Source organism: Haliaeetus leucocephalus, unplaced genomic scaffold, assembly GCF_000737465.1.
Source record: "Haliaeetus leucocephalus isolate CR32 unplaced genomic scaffold, Haliaeetus_leucocephalus-4.0 Scaffold135, whole genome shotgun sequence".
Classification (NCBI taxonomy): domain Eukaryota; kingdom Metazoa; phylum Chordata; class Aves; order Accipitriformes; family Accipitridae; genus Haliaeetus; species Haliaeetus leucocephalus.
In genome coordinates this window covers 2465520-2481822 of record NW_010972571.1, presented here as the reverse complement: position 1 = coordinate 2481822, position 16303 = coordinate 2465520, and the positions used below count along the sequence as shown (strand labels likewise).

The 16303-nt window shown below is 42.2% G+C and overlaps 2 protein-coding genes across 3 annotated transcripts in view; one reads left to right on the top strand and one right to left on the bottom strand.

Moving 5' to 3' along the window:
• The window catches only part of KAT2B (K(lysine) acetyltransferase 2B), a 50459-nt gene extending 44607 nt beyond the window's left edge, over nucleotides 1–5852 (bottom strand). Inside the window, exons 1-2 of the mRNA XM_010585912.1 lie at nucleotides 5715–5852; nucleotides 5407–5495 (exon numbers count right to left, since the gene is read on the bottom strand). Of these exons, the coding sequence (XP_010584214.1) occupies nucleotides 5407–5495; nucleotides 5715–5852 (227 nt within the window). The remainder of the gene's footprint in view (nucleotides 1–5406; nucleotides 5496–5714) is intronic.
• PP2D1 (protein phosphatase 2C-like domain containing 1) lies at nucleotides 289–16277 on the top strand. 2 transcript variants are annotated; one of them, XM_010585902.1, is made up of 5 exons: nucleotides 289–428; nucleotides 2061–2209; nucleotides 10091–10241; nucleotides 10516–11540; nucleotides 15010–16277. In XM_010585902.1, exons 4-5 carry the CDS (start codon nucleotides 10517–10519, stop codon nucleotides 16254–16256), a joined length of 2271 nt encoding a protein of 756 aa, XP_010584204.1. In that variant the 5' UTR covers nucleotides 289–428; nucleotides 2061–2209; nucleotides 10091–10241; nucleotide 10516; the 3' UTR covers nucleotides 16257–16277. The 2 variants fall into 2 exon arrangements, with proteins under 2 accessions (XP_010584204.1, XP_010584203.1); XM_010585901.1 differs by lacking the exon at nucleotides 289–428 and adding an exon at nucleotides 1174–1547.
• The last annotated feature ends 26 nt before the right edge of the window (nucleotides 16278–16303 follow it).

Genomic DNA, 16303 nt, shown 5'->3' with positions numbered 1-16303 from the left:
GGGGCGGCCGCGCTCCCGGAGCCCGCGGAGCCCGCGGTGCCGCCGCAGCCTCCGTTCCCCCGCGTCGCGCCGCGCCGCTACTTTGCTTGACTTAACCGCTGTGTTTCCCCACTGCGCGCTTGCGGCCGCTCTTACAGGATTCCTTTTTCCCCAGCTGATTTCTAATTCCGTAGATAAATGCCGGTCGCTTTGACGTGCAGGAGAATTCAGAAACTCCCTGCTCAGTTCCTCGCGTCGTGTTTTTGGGGCTTGCTTCTCTTTTTTTTTTTTTTTTGTCCAGGAACAAGCGTTGACAGCAGCAACTTATGTCTTAAAGGGATCACCTTTTAATTGAAAGCTAAAATTAAGTAAATGATCCCGCCACAGAAACTGAGCTCTCTGCACAGAAGCAAGTGCTTCGGGTTGGAGGCGGTTACGCTCCGTTGCATGTATGTAAAAAACGCGGTTGAGCCGTGAGAAACCACAAATGGCAATTCTGTACTACAGCACCACCGTGTAAAAAGCTGAGGCTGGGCGTTTGCGTGGGATCTACGGCTCTTTGATGTGTAAACCTGAAGCAGCAATATTAGTTTGGAAGGGAATCCCAGCATATAAAGAGCGCTCACAGGCGCAGGGCCTTGCCACCTTGCGCCGGGCAAGCAAAGATGACTCCAGACTTCTGCAAAGTTAGGAGTAATATGGGTGGGGGGGGGGGAAACACTTTTCCCTGTGGTCTCCCCCCATCCCTCACCTTCTCAGCTCCTGGGGATGTTTTCAAGCGTGAGGTTATACGGCGAGTTAGCATATTCATCAAATGATGGGGGAAAAAAGAAAGGAATACAGGAAAACGCTGTAGTATTTTCATGAAAAGGGGGGTCTGGGTTTGTGGTTTTTTTTTTTTTTGCTGAGGTTTTAAATCGATGGGGGGGGTCGGGATCTGCCCTCCCGGCCTCCGCCGCGGGGTCCCCGGGGACGGGGACCCCGCGGCGGAGGCCGGGGCTGGCTTCGGGCTTCCCAGCAGCTGTGACAGCGACCCGTAAGATGGCTGCTGCCATCCCCCGTGCTTTAAGACGGACTCTTAAGGTGGAGGAGCCGCTGCGCTCGGCGGCGGCTGCCCCAAGCTTCGCAGCAAATTAAAAGGGAAAAAAATTAAAAAAAAAAAAATCCGGTTTCGCTTAAATTGAAGAGAGAATGATTTTTTTAAACTTTTTTTTTAAGCGTCTGAATCATGTTTTAGGATAACAAATAGGTGCTGCGTGGTAACAGTCACCTAAGAACCTCTTTGCATTTTTTCATGCCGGTTCGGTTTCTACTCTCCTCTCGGTCTTGAAAATGAAACTGTTACTGCTTAGTTTCACTTTCAGCTTTCCCACTCTTCTTCGGTAGCAAATGTTACGAGCAAAGAGCCCGTCTGGAACAACATATTGGCTCCTATGAACCGCTTAATGTCCATGCCTGAACATCGACTCACAGTTTTTCTGGGAGCTGCTGTAGCCTTTACATCCCCCAATATGTTTTTCGTTTTGGTTTTTTTTTTCTCTCCAAATCACCAGCTTCTCCTTTAAGCGGTAAGCTAATGATATTTAACCCAGCATTAGGTTTGCACACCCGCATATAAATTAATTACAAGTTTCAATTCTGAAAATATGTTTACTATTTTCACACAGGTGAGTAACTCCACTGATATTTATTAAGGCCACTCGGCGTGCATTTATGTCTGAAGCTGCACAGGTGAGTGTTCACAGGATCACAGCCTAGGCAAATGACCTTATTCTTTCACCTTATTCTTAAAGGTCCTTAAAAGCCTGACAAGTTTTTACTTCCATTAAAGTAAAATCAAAGATGAAAGTTGTTAGGAAGCAGATACTGACTTTGGTTAAAAGCCTGAATATTTGTTTACATTTCATGGTGTGTTTATGAGGTTCTAATGGGAAAAACACTGCTGTATTGCATGCAACAAGGCACTGGTTAGTATAAAGGCAAAAAACACTTTTACTGCTGTTCCTTCTTGAATCATCAAGTGCACGGCTGTCTTACAACACTATGTCTCTTTTTTTCCTTTTTACCTTGCTTCTCACTAGATAACCAGAACACTGTCTACCAGCCTGTGGCTACGGATACAGTTACTATAGTAACATTTATAAACACTAATTTCACTACACATGCAGAACTACTGCCTGCTACTGCAGAGGAGCAGCTTAGAAAGAAATCACTCTTTAACTGCAAATAGGTAAGCCTTTTTTTTTTTTTTTTAACTTCAAGCCTGATTTAAGTCATTGCTCTCATTCTAACTTTGTGCAAATATATTGTTTAAAAAAAAGAAAAAAGCTTTACTTTGTCTTAAACTGCTACAGTGACAAGTCAAATATTACATTCACAATTTTGGCAAGAATAAGGAATGAAAAGATCGTTTGCTGGCTGGAGACATGGGACTATAACTTGGGCTGTGTTGACTTGTGGTGGCTTCAGTGAATGTAATTTGGCCAAGACAGGTTACAGTACATTAGGAAAAAAACAAAAAAATTGTGCTTTGACATATGAGTGTATACACATCATTCCCAATTTCATATACCCAAGCTGGCTTTTTCTGTTGACTGAATTTACAAGCAAGTCCATATTAATTTTCTAATTGTAATGCATGCATAACTCTGAGCACAACAGGGCCACTCTGGTGTTTATTTTTCATCATTAAACATGCACTATGAAGACATTAAATTAGATTCAAACTCAAAGCATTGTCTGAAAAACCCTCGCCACATTTTTCAGTTTCTGTCCTTCGGGGCATGTCAGTGGGTTTGCACAAGTCGAACTGACTATGAAACCTGCATTGAGCAAGGAAGCGCTGGTGGGAGCAGAGCTACCTGCTGCCTGCCTGTGCTGCTCAGCTCACAAACTCAGGTGAGTAGCCGGGTGACTTCAGGAAGACTACTCATCTGCATCAAATTAAGCAAGCCAGGAGCTGGATGAGACCCGGTGCCAGCTCCTGTGATTCTCAGGTCTCTCTCAGGCTGCTGATAACCCCAAAGAGGTGCCTGCTCAGAGCCTGTGCTCCCAGCAGATGTGCATCTCGCATTTGTTGCTCTTGCCCAAATTCACTGTGAGCACCTGACAGGCTTAAATGCAAGAGCATGCGGGTTGTTCCAGCAAAGGAGGCGGTTGCATTCTTGATGCCAAGTCACAAAAGAGGAAATTGAAATGCAGTTTAGGGTGTGCCTGACGCCTGGTTATTACCTAGCTGTCATTTTGGGCTTTTGGGGCCTATCTCGGTCATGTAAGTTAAAGAATGACTCAACTGAGAGCCTAATGATGAATGCTACCTCTCTGAGAGGGACCTCGCAGCCTGCAGCCGTGCCCTGGGAGCCCACCCGTACCCCTCATCCCTGTCTCCCAGCCGAGAGGAGCCAGTGTGCCCAACCCAGCCCTCTCTCCCTCCTTTTGTTCAAGATGGAACTTTCTTCCTGCTCTCCCACCTGTTTTTATTCTTGCCATTGAATGCAAATGTGAAAAGCGGAGCTCTTGCCCCTCCAGGGAATTTCTTCGAGTATAAAATCCTATTGTATCCTTTCATTAGCGCATTCCTTGTGGGTGAAGTGGCCTCCCTCTTGGCCACCACACATTCAGGACTGCTATCAATATTTTATGAATCACTGGAAGTATTAACAGTACAAAAGTTTTGTTCATTGTGCTGTCTCTATTATCTTGTCGGCTTCCCATGGTGCTTACATGTGACTTTAATAATGCAGATGGCAGACATTCCCACTAGGCCTTTGTCTGTTGTAGGGAACCTCACACCCCAATTACCCAGTTTTTAGAGGAAAAAAATGTGAAAAAAAATGGAGAAAATGTCATTGCCACACTCATGACACAAATTTCTTGTTAGTGATGGAGCACTTAGCAGTTTTTATTCACTTCTTACCCAGAGGATGCCATTCTTGACTGCAGTCAGTTTTGATTTAACACAAGCCAAGTGAGAAAAGGCTGGGCTTATGGAGCACAGGACATTTACTGCCTTTGCGAGTACAGTGTGAAGCGTGTGTGCGAATTTCAGAGACTTAGCTATCTGCAGTCACTGCATAGGCTTACACTGTTCTTTCGTGGTAGCGAGAGCTCTGGATTGCTTCATGCAAACGTGGGACATACTGTCTATTTTCCCCTTACCTTTTTTTTCTTCTGCCTCCACACAAGTTGTTTTTTTGTTTCATTTATTCCTTTCTCTAACATCCTTTTCTCTTCTTTCTGCCACTTAATACGTGGCAGAGATCACCACCATTCTCTGGGACCCTGGTCAACGTACTTTGTGCTTTGACAGTTTTCCTGACTAACCATCCCATGCCTGCGTAGGGCAGGTCAGTCAGTGCTGGCAGCCTTACAGACCCCTGGGCGAATGGCACAGGCTCAGCTGGCAGGGGGTGGGAAGGAAGCAGCCTCTTTTCTGCTACCTGCACCCTTTTATTTCTGTAAGATAAAGTTACACTGGCCTAAGCACATCTGACTGTGCAAGCCCCCTCCTGAGTCTTCCCCCTATCTGCATGGGAGAGCACCTGGAAGTCCTAAGAACTATGGACAAAACTGCAAGCACCTCAGTTAAACCACAGATATTAAATGGGTTAAAAATCTCCATTTAGACCAACCATAATCATGGTGTGTACAGCTGGGAAAAGCAGAGGAACCCCGGGAGTACAGCAGTAACCCCAGACTTGGGTTTGTGGGGTGAGGGAGACAGGGTGTCACTGGCAGGAGAGTGCAGGAGGCACGGTGACATTATCTTCATCCATCTGCTGCTTCTGCCACCGCTTTCTCCTTGTGGATCCCCAAAACCTCATGTGCCTCCCCTGCCATGCTGAGCTCAGTGGGCTTGCAGCCTCTCTGCCCCACGCAGGCCCTCGGTGGGTTACGAACTGCTGCGCTGCCCTGCCAAGACAGACCTAGCTACTGAGAACAGGTGCAAAATATGCGGAGTGTAGAAAGAGCTGGTTTTGCCATTGTTTTGCTACTCCCATTTCCCAGTTCGATGCTTCCTCCCAGCTGAGGAGTTGCACCTCTGCCTAAGCAGACAGTGTGACAAATTATAATTCTCACCCAAGAAGACCTAATGATGGGGACCCTTTCCACTTTATAGGATGACATAAAACCAGTTGGCCTGGAATCCCAGGATTCCAGTTTTGGACAACACTTAAGAAGATAAATAAGGAGACTATCTTAATTTATCCCATAATTATTTTAATTATTAATCACTTCCTTCTTTCTTGCCTATTATCAGGTCTAGGGGTGGGAGTCTTCCCAGGTCCCCAAGGCAGGCTCTGCTCCTGGCATGATCCTGTGACTCACCAGGTTCATCTTTGTCTCTTCCCACACCTTTCATAACAAGACTTCCTTGAAGCTGCATCGTTGCTTCTGGGGATACAGTAAGCAGGGTTCTACACACACCTGAGTTGACTCACTCGGGAGAAGATGTCTTGTTCCTTCTGCAGCATTCCTTTTGCAGATGGTTTTGGAGACTGAGAGGGCCAGCCCTGCTAAAAGGGGTGGAAGGTGTAGGGCACGGCTGCTGGGTTATCAAATGAGTTTGTCTTTTCAGGTGGAGAGTTTTTCAGAGGTCTTGTATGCATTTAATAAAGGCTACTTAAGGTTTTTCAAATAAGATATAAGATCTTTGCTGCTTTGGCCAAAGGTGACCATGTAAAACTGGGACCTGGTAAGGCAGCCCCTGCACAGGTGACAGTGCTTGCCTGTACCCTGGCTCTGGCTATGCCACAGGCCATGCACTGCACAGCACCGTCAACCTGCACCACGGCAAATGCTGCAGCCCCACCGGCCCCCGTGGTGGCTCCTTGCCAGGGGCCAGTCCCCGTGATGCCGAGAGTCCCCACCATGGCTTCTGTAAGCGGGTACGATGCATTCGCCAACAGTTTTCCAGGGGAGGTGCCGCTACCGAACTGTGCGACAGGCAGAGGGAAGGGAAATCTGTCGGGAGGAGAGGAGCAGGGCTGAAGGCAGGGAGGCAACGGGAGCCGTACCGTGGCATCACGGGCACGTGGGAAAGGGGGGACCGGGAAGGAAGCGCCGGCTGAGGCGTGAGCAGAGGAAGGGCAGGGCAAGAAGTAAAGCAGGGAAGAAGGAAGAGACAGGCAAGGAAGCTGGTGCTGATTCAGCAAGAATTTGCAGCAGTGAAGCCTCTTTATACATATTAACTGATAATAGCATGACCTCCATTTTACATCGTACAGCCCTCCTCCGCCTCCTCCTGTGACCCACAGGCAGGCAGGCATCTTCCCAGTGCTGGTTTCAGCATCAATAATAGTCACTGTTTTCTAAGGCTACAAGTATGTAGCAAATAATAACAATAATAAAAACAAGCACCACAGAGGAAGGAGTTCAGGACTAGAGATTGTGTAAATGAAGTGCTGACTGTGACAAAGGTAAGCGAGGAAGAAGCACGCTCTGGGTGGAGACTGGAAGGACGTGTCAGAGGGAGATGACTGATCTGGGACTCTTCTGTTTGGATACAAATCAGGTCCTGGGTCCTTAGTTAGCAACAGCTTCACTAATTAAAAAATGAGATTGTAGTGCCAAACTGCAGAAACGGAAAATAATCTCACCTTACTAAACGAACAGCAAGCAACTCCAAGTGCCACAGCTAGAGAGGGTTGCCAGAAGTACAAGGTTTACTGGAATGATGGTATCCTCTGCCATACAAGTCCCTGGCCTGCAGCCTTGTGCTCTGCCTCAGTTCTGCCCCTCTTACAGACAGGGCAGTGTGTGGCAGAGAGGTGAAGCAGCCTCCCTCTCCTAGCAGCAGGACTAAGCACTGACCAAAAGGCTCTTTGTTGTGACACAAACAGTAAATAGGATTTTTGCCCTTGAAAACACATACGATCTCAAACTGTGGTTCACCCCCCATTCTTCTACATCTTCTAATTTTTTTTTTTTTTTTTTTTTACTGCTTCTATTTTTAGCTCAGAACATTAAACAGTCCTGGGTTTTGGCTCCCTAAATAGGCACAGGGAAACTGCAGTGAGCTAGAAAGCTGAATTTTTTCTTTTGCTCTCTGAGGCTGAGAGCACTTTAGCTTCATGTATTGTGTTGTCACCATCTCACTGTTATCCTTTAACCTGACAGCAAAAAACTTGCAAGTCTGTATCTGTTCCTGATGAGGGAAATACAAGGAAGGAAAGAAGGAAATATAGACTAATCTTTTTACCTCATAAGAGATCAACAAAGGAAATGTTTCCTTTTTTTATTTCATTTTTACAAGGTTTTCAGCTATTAACATAAGCAGTGTATGCATACTATAAAAATTAACATCAGGGCTGTCCTTTTAATAATTATGAGCAAAATGATTGCAACTGAAGAGTTGTAGCGTATCTTGTTGTTCTACATGAATTATTACCTACATTATTCCTGGTTATTTACAAATTGTAATAAAGTGGGACCGTTTTGGTGCTCTGAAATTGTGATTTGTTAACACTTACACCCATTTACAGGGATAAAAACATCTACAAAGTATGTTTGCTACAAATTAAGTTTACTGAGGTCAAACTAGCATTTTATTGAAAGTTTTCAATTTCCTGTCTCTAATCCAAGGGGCTTTTATGTACACTAAATGTAAAATGGGTTCATATTTAAAAGGCTGACAAAAAGCAGCTTACCAGATTTTCTGTATATATTAGTCCTAATTTTTCTCACACCTGAATGCATCATCATGATGACAGCAGTGAAAAGGCTTGTGCAATCTCCCAGTCTCAAATTCAAACTATGCAGAATAAAGGAAAAGGGATCTGTGCAAGCATATCTTTCTCTGCTATTTTAATCATGTGCCTCCTTATCTGGCCCTATTAAAGTGGTGCAGCATTTCTAGAAGAGGCTGATGCTCACCTCTTGCGGAGAGATGGACTTTCCCATAAACTGGTCCTAGAGCAGATTGAGAGCTGTAGCCACCTGCAAGCTCGCCTCTGCAAGGACAAGGTATACTACAGTGTCATAAGGGGTTTTTAAGTGGCACCACCCTCTACTAAAGAGCCCAATTATAAAATTATAAGAAGAAAATATATCTCAGCTAATCAGAGGCATTTGATTCTTTAAGATGTATTGACATTAATTGAAGTTGGAGGAGGTTGGGGCTTCATCTTTTAATGCTCCAGTAATTCTCAAACAGTTGAAGGAATTTCATCAAACAACCATTACCACATGAAAAAAGTGCATGCCTTGAAAAACAAATAATGGAAATGCTTATAACCCAGAGATGATGAACAGAAATAATGAGAGAGAAGAAACTTTACTTCCCAGCTGAAATCCTGGAAGAGACAACAGTTCCAAAACAGTTACTTTAAGGTGTGGCTGTATCAAGTTTAAGGAGGGGGCCCCAGAGGATGGATGAGGTTGAAGCAGCATGAAATTACACTTGCAATGATGCTGTGGGATATTACCGCTGCTAAACCACTGTTATTTGCCCTGATGGTGGATTAACAGCAGCTAACAATGGTCAGTGAAAGTCAGAAATCTCAGAACAGAGCATACATTAAAACCCTGTAATATGTGCATTTTTGTCCGATATTTCTCATCCATACACACATAACTACTAAATCCTAAATAAACACACCAAACTTAATTGACTAAATAAACACACTATGCTTTCATGCTTAGTAGTCAGATGATGTACAGGCTGGCAAGCTGAGCTTCTCACAGTGTCAGGATTTTGTGTTATTATGGTGTCTGTACACGTACGTTACGTGCTGATCTATGGGGAGAGGATGTTATCCAAGCAGCTGTAAGGCTTAGCTGCACATCATCTTATAGGTCACAGCAGCCATTCGAACAATTTTAACTTCATCTGCTGTGTAAGCAATATTGATATTTCCTCCGTATGTTATATACATATTTTCTTACCCATTTCAAATTATAGGCAGAATTCTTAGTGCTGCTACCAATAGGGTCACTTCATGTTTCCAGTAACTTAAAACTCTGCCAGATATTAACAGTTCATACTTAGATTTTCCAAGCCTGAAGCAGAATCATTTGAAAAAGTTCCAGGTAATATGGTTTAGCTCTTTCCGAGAATGTGATTTGAAAAATATGTAGTTTTGCTTGTATTAAACCAAAATTCTAATAACTATTTTATAGAGAAGCTCCAAGACTGTCAGGTTTTAAACTAGGGCTTGGAAATTTGGCCGAGGTGGCATCAGTGGCAGACCTTTTGTCTTTCTTGTAAATTTACCCAAATCAGAGCAAGTTACAATAAAAGACGCATTGGTTTGCCGGTGCCGAGTAGAGACATGCCCACGTGTAGGTCCCCTCTGCACCGGCTGGCGTCTTATTAGGGAGTGCCTCCCTAGGACTCACTCTACAGCTCTGACTCTTGGGTTTGTGGCACCAGGTGCCAGACCTAAGAATAGTAAGACAGCATCAAGGAAGGAGACTGAGGAGCGAGAGAGACCAAGCTGGCAAGGAAGGGGAGACCGGAGCAAGGAGCTGAAGTGGGAGAAAGGAGGTGCATGGGGACAGGAGGAAGATAATTAGCTTTGGCTGGAGACTGGGCAGAGAGGCTTGTGCAGGCTAGACCTTATGGTGTCCTGCAGTACCTGGCCTCGATTCCACATTTTCAGCCTCGTTGCTCTTCGGCGAGCTCTGTTGCAAAGCACGTCTCTCCTTCCATCCTGATGGCTAGAGAATACAGAGGGCATACGCTGCTGCTCGCAGGTTCTTGCAGCTCAACGAGCAGGGGTGTTTCCTGCAGACCTAAAAGCTCAAACACTACTTGCCTATTTGATACTACTTTTGTTCTTCATTATGCTTGATTGATTTAGAAACTGACACATTCGAAATCCATTCTACATTAAAGGAACATGAACATTGCAAAATCTAGCTCTTGTAAGCAAGGAAAAGCAATAGAACATTGTCCACATAAATGTAATTTACCTTCTGTGTACCTAAATACGATGGTGTAATTTTTTTCCAGTCGACGTCTGAAGTCCTCACAACTAAAACTGATGGCAATGAGAGAGATTTGATTAAAGAGATACATCAATGCTTCTGGCCGTTTCATTTTTTGCGCTCAAGATTGGTAGATTTTTATCTTAATCTTGAATATGCCTTTTTTTTTTTTTCCAAGTAGGACTTACACTCCACTACCATGTCTGGAAAGTAATGCATAGATACAGAAAAGCTGATGAGGAACTAGGTCATATTTACAGTTCTGACAGTGTGAAGGCACAGGGCTATGCATTGAATCACAAGCAGGAAACAACTGACTGAAACCTCACTAGGTACAGGAATAATCTAAATTGTGTCATGAACTCTGTATTTCCAAACATTTCACTTCTTGAATTTGCTGTATTAATGATTTTTAACATAGTTACTAGTTACAATTTTTATACAATCTCACATGGGCTTCCCAGTTTCTTGACCATGTATGCATTAGTATGCAATGATGCAATTCAGTTTATAAGAGAGTGAGAACAAAGCTTAGGTACATGTAGTGTTACCTAATATTAAAACGTTGAAATACAAAAACTCTTAACATATTCAACTCCTTTATAGAATGACATGGGAGGAAAAATCTCAGGACAAATCAAACCCACCTGATTTTGAACTTTCCAGAGACCAGGAAGATCACCTGGAGAAGGTCACAATTGCACCTGAGAACAATGATTGCAAGCGCATTTCAATTTTTTGCTCTGCATGTCAACAAACAGTATCTCCAGAGCACCTTCTTTATCATAAAAAAACCCACAAAGCCCTAACTTTGCTGGGCTTTGATAGCCCACAAACAAAAACTGACAACAAAACACTTTTGGCTCAGAGACAGCAACTAATTTCAAAATTGACCAAGATTCCTAAATATTCTGAGACACATAGGCAGAAGATTGATTATTCATTTGAATTCCTTATGGATAACCACACTCCGACATCATATCGTGATCCTGCTAATATTAACAATCCTAGTACTTTCAAGAAAGTAAATAATTCTTTAATAAAAGCATTATCAATTTGCCAAGATAAAAATTCCACATGGCAGGGAGACATGGAAGACAGATTTATTGTGCTCAACAACTATGGAAATAGGTCAGATACATGTTTTCTAGGGATAGCTGATGGGTCTCACGGTGTAACAGCTGCCGAAACAGTTGCAGCAGAGCTTCCACTTTTATTTCTTGACCAGCTTGCTCAAACAGATTCCTCCTACAAAAAGAGTAAGGATGAACAGCAAATTCTAGATTCTTTCACCACAGTAATCAAGGCAGATTACAGGGAAAAAGAGAAGATTTTCTCTGATAAACCAGGCAATGGCGAGACCAACAAGACCAATATTTACGAATGGATTCACAAAGCATACGCCAAGTCCTTTTGGAGAATGGATAGACTTTTACGACTGGGAAGGAATGAGGTTTCCAAAGTTCGCTGGAGTGGCTGTTCAGTAGTTACCTGTTTGGTGGAAAGAATCCCCAGCAAAGAGACAGATGGCAATGGGGAAGAAGGAAGAAAACATTCTGAAAACAATACACATAGTCCATTAACCAGACAAGCCAAAGGTGCTGCTGGGTTACTGCACGTTGCCAATACAGGTATGTACATTCCACACCAGGATTTTTTTTGCCTAATAAAGAGTGAAAAAAATAAGCTAATCTAGAGATTTGTTGGCAGTAGATATTTGGAGATAAAAAGCTGCAATTGCTTTAACTTGACAATGTGAAGGAGACATGATAAACTCCCTTGCAACTGATCCTTGTATGAGGCAATAAGTATTAAGCGTATCTAATAAGTACCTTCAATATATTTGAGTTAAAGCAGTGAAGTCAATTTACTAATGCAAAAGACACAGTTAATAATAAACATTCCGTAATACTACTCTTACAGAGGTCACTTGTGTAAGGACAATTTTTTTTTTTTAAATCAAGATGAAGTTTAAGGTGTCATCATTTTAGAGCAGACAATCATAACTCTTCTGATTTTACATCTGATAAATTCCTTGTGTCAATGACACATGCTCAGGATATTCCTTTTATTCATTTGTTTCACTAAGTGACACCACATTTTTCTACCAGCAAACTGCAAACATGATCTGGTGGAGATCATCTGAATTATTAATTTCTGAACTAGGAATTGGTTATTTACTGTTGTTACAGAAGATCTATTCAGACCTGTTTCCTCATGAAGTAGAGACGTGCTTTGCCTTTCTATAGTGTAGAAAATCAGTTACTAATTACAATCAGAAATACTGATACATTCATAATGCTTCTCCACCCAGCCCTGCTGCAGGAAACACTAGACAAAGCTCTTGCAGTTCTTAGGAACTCAGTCATTGTATCTTCCCACTTGGTGATTTTTGTTACCAGTTAAGTTCTCTTGTGTACAGAAGACAGGTCTAAGATTACAAGCAAGATACTTGCTTTCCCATGAAGGAGTACACAAGCAGAATCACATAAAAAAGGCCACTGGGTGAATAGTCTCAAATGGATTTGTGTCTACGGTTATGTTCTCTGGTGTCTTCCAGTCTCTGCTTGAACCACATGCCCAGCATTGTAAGACTTTTCTATCACTCTCCCTAGCATGAGTAAGGAGCATGCTACTAACACTGCAACTTTCCATCACCAGGGTGATGGTGATCACCACTTTCCATCATTCCTCCTCAGATGAGTGTATTCACAAAACTTTTAAGACTTCTTCATATTTCTTCACATAAAATTTGACTGAAATTAATCAAGAGGGTCAAAGTTCAGTAAAGGGAAAACTATTTGAAAGGCTTCATTTTTTTCAGGAGGCAAAAACCCCCAACCCCTAAAAACATATTCCACACTTGGAAAAACTAAAAAAGTATTTTTGCTTAACAATTCTCTGCCAGTCTGAGGAACACTATAAACAAACTTGAATATGCACTGACACTGAAATAAGTAATTGTGGTCTACCCCCTCCCTTTCCTCCATCTTCCCAGTGCTTGTTGCTATATCCATACTTCCTCTACCTCCAACAAGCATTTCTGCTGCAACCAGAACTTTACTGTTACTGGTATCAAAATTGGTAGTTTAGCACTAGCACAGATATTCTTGCAGGAGATGCAGTCACACCTTTAACTGAATACAGGAGTACTCACGTAAAGGTTGTAATGTTTTCAGAACTAACAAATGCATTTGTTTTCACCTTATTGGGTAAGAAACCGACTTTTATTACGATGAGCTTGAGAGGTAGGATGAAGGTAAGAAAATTTGGTAGAGAATTCACCCAACCTAAGTTTTCTGGTTCTAGTTACCTGCCTCCATCCTTCCCTCCCAGATGAGATTTTCTGCTGGCTGCAATTAAACATACTGTAAACTCAAGCTCTGCTAATGAGTTAAGGCTTGAAGTTCATCAGAGATACTTCAAGCCTTTTATGATTAAAGTCCACATTTTTGAACCACTTCTAAATACACATTTATTTAATCTAATACACTTAATTTTCCACCAATTGTATCACATCAAAGAAAAAGATTTGCACAACAAGCTTCATTTTCCCTCCAGGAATGTGTTCTTACAGAAGTATAGACATGTTCCTTCAGCACCAGGTAAGCAACTGAAGAGGATGGTCAGATACGAGGAGCAGGAGATGGTGGCATTGGCCAGCTTTGTCTTCTTCATTAGTCCCACATTGATAAGTCAGCTAGTTTTTGTCGATTCTTTTGCCCTGTCTCTGGTTTGCAGACAAGCAACTTGCATCCAAAAGTGACTAGATTTTATTCTTTCTTGCAGTCAAATTGTTCCACATGGGTTATATTATGCCCTTTGTTATGCTTACAGCTGGTGGTCTTACTCAGAGGGTTCAAAGGAAATTTTAGACAATCTTCTAGCTGTCCATGGAAATCAGACGAAGGAGGGAGCAAGCACAAGGAAACATTCACACAACATAACTTAAGGCATCTACATTCTATAATCAATAGAACAGGTGTATCCTTCAGTTTGATATTCTGAATCACATTCTAGAGAAACCTGCCTTCACACAGACTACACTTAGCTGCCTCCTACACTAGACAATGCCAATACTTTCCAAGAAATACAACTACTGTATAAGCAGTGCCTACTTATAAACACTTTCCAGACATCCGTGCCCTAGTCTAGCCAGATGGTACTAAAATTACAATATAAATGAACATACTGCAGCCAGATTAGCACCTGGAAAGCTACCATCCAATTCAAGTTCCTTCTGTAACACACCACTTTTGCCCTTGTACCAACACATGGGAGCAGACCAGTCACCCCCCCAACAGAAAAAATGGTCTTCTCCCACTGTAGCCATAAAGGATCTCAAACAATACATCACTTTGTTTCAGAGCTGCTTGCCTTTACACTCTACATTCAAGTCTGACAAGACTAGACACCCAGAGTGCTGCAATTTCTAACACTTTTCATTCTCAGCCTGCAGATTTCAAAAGTTTTGAGGGAAACGTAAAGTACCTAAAGGAAAGAAGTTAGTCATTGACTCCTTGTGATGACTGTGAGAACTCTTGCTCCGTTGGGTCCCTTAACTGAGGACAAGATTTAAGGCATCATGTTAGTAAATTCTACACGATGTCCAAATTATTTTCAGGTACTAGAAATTTTATACTGCTAAAAATAGTCTGAACCTGAAACTTCTTGATGAGTTCATTCAGCTGTAATAATTTGAAAGCATACACTCTACTAGGAAAAAAAAAGAGTATTTGAGAAAAATATGCACTCTTGCTTAAAAAAACAATCAAGGTGCAACATTTCTATCAGACTGCACTTTAAGCAGAATGGAATGTCACTTAAGACTCCTCATAAGAGTTTAGTTGCAGTCAGAAGAACAAGGTTCTGGAATAGTCTTCTGAATAATGGGAGGGGAAAAAAACCACAGGAAACTGCTGTAAAATAGAACCAGATTCACTGATGGACATATTGTTGCCTGTGGCAGTAGATAATTGAACTATGACCTGAGTTTTTTTCCCAGTCCCTAGCAAAAGGCTAACTGCTGATGGAACAGCAGTATCTTAAAAAAATAATCAGTATGCTATAATACAAAATATTACCTTATTTCATTTTTAGGTAATGCACATGCAGTCTTATGTAAGAATGGAAAGAGTCACTGCCTCTCAAAAGAGCACAGCACTTCTAATGTAAGCGAGAGAAAACGCATATTTGAGAATGGTGGAAACATCAGCACTAATGAACCAGACGGATTAGTAGAGGGGTACCTGAGAACTACAAGGGGTCTTGGACATCACGGCAATCCAGTACTGAAAAGATCTGTTATACCTGTACCTCATACCATATCTGTCCCTATTGATGATAATTGTCAGTTTCTTATTTTAGCTTCTAATGGGCTTTGGGAGGTTTTGGATTACAATGAAGTACTTGCATTAACTCTAACAACATTCACTCATTATTTGAGAATGTATGAATGTGTTCAACAAAACGCACCTTCTCTGTGTAAGTGTCAGTATTTGATGCCCCTCACTGAAGACAACTTAAATGACTCAAAGGCTGTTAAAGATCTGCAACATGGAATAGAGGTACTGTATTCCAATAAAGATATTCTTCTCACTGACTCAAAAGGTAACCTGCAACAAAATAAGCCAAAATGTTCTAGGAGGAATTATTTGCCAAGTGAAGATGGTGTTCTTAAGGAAACCGATGACCACAAAAACCAAGCTGATCCAGAACTGTCTCTTTTCAGTAATAATGAAGTAAATTCACAGAACAGAGAGATAAAACAGCTTGATTCTACCACACAAAGTGGCTCTGAAAAACTGAAACAGTTTGAGGAAAGAAAAGTTTATGTATGTAACATCTTTCAGCCACAGCCTGCAGAGCAAGAAGAAACAGACACTGACACTTTCTGTGCAACAGGTCCAAGTCGCACCCATAAACAGCTGCAAGAGAATGTACTGGCAATAGGGTTTAAAGACATGAAACAGCCCCCAAAAGATAGAAAAGCATGCCTATCTAATTATGACTCAGGTCCACAACTGGCACAAAAAATGGACTCCAAGATATTTTGTGACAAACCTGCAAGTTACACTGGTCAAGAACTGCTAAAGACTCTATCACCAGTGGGTTCTAAACCAGCACCACAGTTTGAAGAGGACACAGAAACATACCTGTCCAATTGCAAATCACAAACTGCAGGAAGAGGCAGAGTCACCTCTGAGACACTCTATGATAATGCAGCAAGCTACATTAGCGAACAACTGGTAAAGACTGCATTAGCTGCAGGTTCAAGAGATAATATTACTATTTTGATTGTACTTCTAAATGGATGCGATGAGATACCCAATTACCTCAACATTTAAAAATTTATCATAGGATAACTGGAGTGCCACAGTACATATAGTACAAG

Bases quoted from the DNA above. Each gene is read 5' to 3' on its own strand.
- PP2D1 (XM_010585902.1), top strand. From the start codon at position 10,517: ATGACATGGGAGGAAAAATCTCAGGACAAATCAAACCCACCTGATTTT. The intron at 11,541-15,009 runs GTATGTACATTC...TTTCATTTTTAG, and splicing joins ACTGCACGTTGCCAATACAG to GTAATGCACATGCAGTCTTA.